The sequence below is a fragment of the Ochotona princeps genome, chromosome 5, assembly GCF_030435755.1.
Source record: "Ochotona princeps isolate mOchPri1 chromosome 5, mOchPri1.hap1, whole genome shotgun sequence".
Classification (NCBI taxonomy): Eukaryota; Metazoa; Chordata; class Mammalia; order Lagomorpha; family Ochotonidae; genus Ochotona; species Ochotona princeps.
Window position 1 is genome coordinate 32,172,461 of NC_080836.1, and position 7,044 is coordinate 32,179,504.

A 7,044-nucleotide genomic window follows, 5' to 3' on the forward strand; every position below is an offset into this window, starting at 1 on the left:
GAGGTCTTCAAACTGCTGGTTTACTCGCCAAATGGCCAGATCTGGGCCATTCTGAAGCCAGATGCTTTCCCCAGGTCTCCCATATGGGTGCAGGGGCCCGCAGACTTGGGCCTTCCTCCCCTGCTTTCCTAAGCAGATTTGCAGGGAGCTGAATCTGGAATGGAGTGGCTGGGACTAACCAGCACCCACATGGGATTATGGGATGCTAGCACCACAGGTGGAGGCTTAATCTACTATATGCCACAGCAACAGCCCCACATGGGGTACCTTTAAAAATGCCTTATAGGCCCTGCGCAGTAGCATAGTGGTTCAAGTCCTCGCCTTGGATGTGCCTGGATCCCAAATAAGTGCCGGTTTGTATTCCGGCAACCCTGCTTCCCATCCAGCTCCCTACTTGTGTCCTGGGAAAGCAGCAGAGAAGAATGTCCCAAAGCCTTGGGGTCCTGCAGGTGTGTGGGAGACCTAGAAGAAGCTCCTGGCTCTTGGCTTCAGATCAGCTCAGCTCTGCCATCGTGGCCACTTGGGAGTGAGCCAGCAGATGGAAGATCTTTCTCTGTGTCTCTCCTTCTCTCTGTAAATCTGACTTTCCAATCAAAATAAACAGATCTTTAAAAAAAATAAGATAAATGCTTGATAATGGGCCAACAGTGTAGCACAGAGAGTAAGCTGATGGCTACAATGCTGGCATCCCTTAGCTGAGTGCCAGTTCAAGAGCAGGCTGCTCCTCTGATCCAGCTCCCAACTGATGCTCTAGGAAAACAACAAAAGATGGCCTGAAGACTTGGGCCCTGCTGCCCATATGGGAGACCCAGATAGATATCCAGTCTCCTAGTGAAGACTTGACCCCGTCCTGGCTCTTGTGGCCATCTTAGGGAGTGAGAGAGCAGGTGGAAGATCTGTCTCTTCCTCTCTCAGTAATTCTGCCTTTCACATAAATAAGAAGAAAAAAAAAAACACTCAGTATCTTAGAAAAATTAATAAAACATTAAAGGTTACAGTTTTTTTGATCCCCTACTTTCTCAGAAATAATTCCTTGCCAGTATTTAGTCACTTGGCTGTTTCTTATGTAACGGGGTCCCTTGTCCAGCGAGTGAAGCTCCGACACAGGTGCTTGCTCTTATGAGGATTTATTGAAGGACAAACTAATTACACAACATTACATAACAAAACAAGAAATCCAAGTATAATACAGAAGGACAGTAACTACAGCATATTTACAGGCTTCCTCTTCTACTACTACTCTACCACTACTCCTCTTTGTTCTTCTTCTTCTTTGTTCTCTCTCAAACTTAGGTTAAAACCCTATCAACAGCCAATTGCAACAGGGCTGCTTGGCCGCGCATCAAACACACCAATCACAGCCCTGATCACGCACACACACACCAATCACAACTCTGATCACGTGCACACCATGCAGACTGCATGAGACCTTGAACCAATCTTCTGCAACTTCCTAAAACTTGTTTACTGCCTTTGTGCCGTGAGAAGACAATAACAAGCGCCATCTTGGGGCAAAGTCCCGCTCTCCACACTTATGCCCAAAATAAATCTGCACAGTCCTATTACTTACAGTGTGTAAATACTTGTACCTGTTGAAGACTAGATAATCAGCAGCTTCTTGGACTTGGTTCATTTAATGTTTATGAAATTGCATTAAAAATTGAAATTTAGGGCTCGATGCGGTGTCCTAGCAGCTAAAGTCCTCACCTTGCATGCACCAGGATCCCACATGGGCAGGCACCCATTTCTAATCCCGGCAGCCCTGCTTCTCATCCAACTCCCTGCTTGTGGCCTGGGTAAGCAGTCAAGAATGGCCCAAAGCCTTGGGACTCAGCACCTGTGTGGGAGACCCAGAAGAGCTCCTGGCTCCTGGCTTCGGATCGGCTCAGCTCCGGCCGTTGTGGTCACTTGGGGAGTAATCCTTGGATGGAAGATCTTTCTCTCTGTCTGTCCTCCTCTCTCTATATCTGACTTTCCAGTAAAAATAAATAAACCTTTAAAAAAATTGAAAATGTAACTTTGTTTTCTAGGGCTCAAGCACCTCTGACTGCATGTCTAAAACACTTGACTCAGCCAGCGCCCACTTTGCTGCCTCTGCAGTGGTCAGTGCTCCTGTTCCTAGCCGCAGTGAGGTGGCCAAGGAACAGAACCCTGGCCACAACAACATGAATGGTGTTGTCCAGCCTTCAGGTATGGCTGAGATTTCACATAATATAAACTCACTTGAAGTTGTAACTCACTGAGTTGTGGTATGGCCTTTGTTTTCATATGCTCAGGAAAAATGTGTCCCAGCAATTAGTATGCTTTAGAATTTCTTTGGAAATGTAAAGAAGAATGTGCTAGGTGTTTCTAGAATTCACATAGAACGCATTCCCTGTTTCCTCTGTACACAATATCTGCCTATAGAACCCCTTCTTATTTTCACGCAGAAATTGCTGGTTGCTGGTCAGTTTAGGAAATTCATCAAATTAGTTACTGTTGAATTATCCATGTATTAACTAAGTAGATGATATTTAATCCATGATAGTTGACTGACCCTCCCACTCTTACATGTGCATAAGCATACTTTATCTAACTCCAATTGAGAATATTGTATTACTATGCACTTCTCGCACTACTCTGAGTCCTCAAACCCTTGCTGTCCCATCCTGTTCCAACTGCCTCACAGACCGTAGGGTCTTTCTGGTTGCTTTGTCCATCCTTACCAGTGTCCATGCTTGTGTAAATTCTTAAGGAAGCACAGCTATCATTTCCATCTGTCATATTACACTGTCATTCAAAGTCTGCATATAAAGGCACCAAAACATTTTGCAAAAGTCTTTTATAAGCAAAGCAACAGAAAGAGGGTGTTTGGAGTTGAAACAGGTTAGTGCATTGTACTTACTGATCAGAAACTTTTTGAAGAGAGCTGCATGTAGAAAGTTAATCTGGTATTTAATTGTAGTATAGACGTTTGCATTAATTTAGCCCCTAATTTTTTCTTCAAGAGTAATATTACTATCCTATGATGGTAATTTTTTTTCTCTTCCAGGAACCTCTAAAACATTATACTCTACCAATATGGCTTTATCATCTAGCCCAGGGATTTCAGCTGTACAGCTTGTAAGGACAGTTGGCCACACCACTACAAACCACTTAATCCCAGCATTGTGCACAAGTAGTCCTCAAACACTTCCCATGAACAATTCCTGCCTGACAAACGCAGTGCACCTCAATAATGTCAGTGTTGTTTCTCCAGTCAATGTGCATATCAACACACGGACTTCAGCACCCTCGCCAACAGCCTTAAAACTCGCCACAGTTGCTGCCAGTATGGACAGAGTGCCAAAGGTTACTCCCAGCAGTGCCATAAGCACCATAACAAGGTGTGTGTTCATGTGTGGGTGAGTGTGAGAGGTATTGTTCGCCCCCATTTGCTGCTGGCTTTCCTGTGGGAGGAAGACTGTTTTTACAGCTCAGACAAAAGAGTGCATTGACAGACTTGCTTTCCTGTAGATGTTGAGGATATGTTTAGAAGAATGCTCTGATTTAGATTATTTACTAGAGGTCCCTGGTCAGATGCTTAAATGCCCACTAGGATTCTAAGAACAAAGGCAAAATGGCAAACACATCAGAAAATATTTTAGGAGCACCAGTTACTCTTTTGTTATCTTTCTGGCAAGTTTATATAGTCTGAAAAATTGAATTTGTTATTATTCCATACCAGAGTTTAGATTTAGAATCAAAATTAATGTTTTCTTCAATTTCCTTACACGCAAGGAGGAAACAAATTACTGTGGTAATATTTTAAAATGGAAAATGTTCTAGAATTAGCCGAATCTATAGTAATGAGTTGCAAGGAGTGTTTTTATATTTCTAAGTCTAATACAAGGGGAGCAGTGAATCACAAGTAAGAATTAAAAAATGACCTTAAGACAGTAACATTAAGCTATTGTGAAAATTATGTTGTGATCCTAGTGATGGTTAATCTCCGTAAGTGTTATATGTTCCATGTATTGTTAAAAACCTGGATTGTCCTTTGTATTAGTATTTCATACATAATTTATCGCTGATTTTAACTGAAATACTGTGTTAAATTATAATCTTTCCTCGATTAAGTAGTGGTAATCAAGTAAGTAAGTAGGAATTAATGAAGACCTCCTTCCTCAAAATGAGAAATGTGTTCGGAAATATTTACTTATTTAAAAATGTGTCTGTAAATATTTACTTATTTAAAAATGTGTCTGTAAATACTAAATGATGACATAATATTGTAGAGACTATTAATGTTTATTTCACTCTTTGCCTTATTATAGAGAGAACCATGAACCAGAAAGATTGGGTTTAAATGGAATAGCAGAGACAACAGTAGCTATGGAAGTGACATAACCTAAAACATGTGGCTTTGACCTGTGCTGATGGTGTGCAGTCATTCCTATTCCAGCTGAATACAAAAGGCGACACTCTGGGTCAGAGTGTGACAATGGACCTAAATGGACTACAGTATATCGGATGTTAAATCGATATATGATGTATATTTTGTAAAATTGGGAAAATCACTACCTTGTAAAATAGTTTATTTGTATCATCAATATTATTTCTGTTACTTGAATAGTAGATATTCATCATCATGCTTTTGCACTTGAATTTGCAACTGAATGGATTTTAAAAAATAATTCTTTAATGGGATCATGAGCATGAAATGGGATCCTGCATCACTTGTTTTAACTATTTATTTTGCCATGTTTACATTTTGTATCTTGTAAAAATAAATCCAACTTTGTGTCTAAAAAGTTAAAGATTCATAGCTAGAAAATGAAATTCTTGTAATTTTTTTCTAAAGGAACTGTAAAGTTTTCACTTGGTTCATTTTGTTTCACACTTTGACTAGATGGACTTTTTGGTAAATACTTTAGTGGCATTTCACTGTCAAATATGAAGTTCAAGGCAAAATAGTATTTTCTATTACTGTGCAGGGGAAAGGGATGGATCGATACATGCAAATTTAATGTAGTAACTCACTTTTCCATATATTTTGAATGTATATTTCTATTTATAATACCAGTTTATAAAAATAATTACACAGAAAAATGGACTAGGAAAAATTATGCATCTAGCACATTTAAACTGTGCAGATATGAAAATTTTTCAAGGATTACATTTTCTCTGAAACTACATATTTTAACTGGCTTAAAAACTGTAACACATCACATAAAAAATATTTTACCAGGTATGTATTGCATTATATCATTGCAATAATTATTGGAAGTCTAGCTATCGAGCCATCCCAGGTGTTGGGAGGGGGGAGGGTTGTGGCAAGATTGTCTTTTCAATTTTGGAGAGTTTTCCTGTGGCTACAAGGCAAGTAACGGGTTGGAAAAAGTCTGACTGTAAGTGTTGGACACCTTCATAGTGTAGTGTTTTAGTGACTTTTTTTATACGGTTCTTGTAAATTAGATACGTGTAGTGGTGTTTCAGAATGTTTGTTTATGCACTAGTTCAGACAACTTTCCCTGTTACTTGTTCTTGATAAGTGAAAACTGCAGGGAAATAAAAAAATACATATCAAACATGGACATGCTGCATATGTGTTTATTTCACAATGTGCACACAGTGGAAGTAAAGGTTCAAGGGAGGTGATAGCACTTAACAGCACTTTGCATTTTCACAGTGCTTTCCAAGCATTAATGAAAAGAAGTATATGAAGCTCATCTGTGGGCGTTATTGGGTTTCAAATAATCCAATATAAACTACCTTTGGTGAAAAGTTCTTAAAATATTTTACAGAATGTAAGTACTTTGCAGTATAGCAGTCGTTGAAATCTCATAAATGAGCCTCATTTTATAAATAAAAAGTTTAGAATAGAATTTATTGCAAGGGGGGTTTGTGAAGCAAGTACTGGGAAATGTACATATTTTTAATGAATGAGATGAAAACCATTTCAAACTTACATAATTTTATACTTCACTTTTTTATACCTGCAGTCATGAACGTTGTAAATTGCTATGTCAGTTGAATTAATGGACCAGGATTTCTGCTGAGAGTGGTTTTTATTCAGGTCCTAAATGTGTAACGCAGTTGATCGTCAAAACCATAGGAAAAAAAAATAAATTTAATTTCTTCACGGGTTGTGACCTGATAGATCCATGCTCGTCTTTGCCATACTACCTCTGGAGTTCTCATTGCTAATATATAAAGGACGTGTTTTTTATTTGATGTATTATTATTGTGTTCATTCTGCTTATAGATGGATGTGTGTCCTTTCTATTAAGAACTTAAAACTGTAGTGCCAATTTCAGAGAAAGCTTTCTTTCCCATTTTCCTCAAGTAAAGCATGACGTGAATTTGCCTTATGTGATATGTTATAAATGAGTAAAACAAAAGAAGTATCCATGTGTACAGTTTCTGGAGACGTTGGCAAATCCAGAAGTTATCAAAAACTGATAACCAGTTTGTTCCATTTGAAGTAAAATAGAAAAAAGAAGCCTTCCTTATCTTGGTGGTTGTAACTCTTTCATGGATGGCATTTCAATCACTTGCAAACATGTTTTTTCAGTATGTTGGATAATCTAGTGCAAATCAAAGGAAACACAAAAATATCTGGAATACAGATGTTTTAAAATATACATGCATGCACATACATCCTGACGTTCTTTTTAAAGGGAGCACAGTAGTGCCCAGTGTCCCTAGTGTTCCTTATCACATCCCTTAGGGTGTTGGAGGGTTGGGTGGGGGAGAACAGTAAGGAGAACTAACACCTCACGTATTTCTTTCATGTGCAGTACCCCCTGTACTTGAGTATCCCGCCAACATTTGCAGCAAACACTACTGATCTGTAATACACTTAGACTGCAGTGACTTTTGTCCCTTGAAAAACTACAAAATTTTACAAAGTAAGCATATTTCAAGTGATTCTGAATATTATGGCCTATGAGACAGATGTTTCTCATTACTAATAGTAACAGAATAATAATGAGCATCATGGAACAGGTGAGATTCTCTTAGTGACTTTATGGTTGTAACCTGAACAGTAATTCTAGAGTTTTAATCACTGTCATTTTTAAG

General features: G+C 38.8%; 1 protein-coding gene across 3 annotated transcripts in view; it reads left to right on the forward strand.

The window, feature by feature from the left end:
• Nucleotides 1–5,555, forward strand: part of EPC2 (enhancer of polycomb homolog 2) — a 104,811-nt gene extending 99,256 nt beyond the window's left edge. For all 3 annotated transcript variants that reach the window (XM_058664469.1, XM_004577174.4, XM_058664471.1), the window contains 3 exons: nt 2,031–2,190; nt 3,032–3,365; nt 4,296–5,555. In XM_058664469.1, coding sequence (XP_058520452.1) covers nt 2,031–2,190; nt 3,032–3,365; nt 4,296–4,368 — 567 coding nt within the window. In that variant the 3' untranslated portion in view covers nt 4,369–5,555. The remainder of the gene's footprint in view (nt 1–2,030; nt 2,191–3,031; nt 3,366–4,295) is intronic.
• The last annotated feature ends 1,489 nt before the right edge of the window (nt 5,556–7,044 follow it).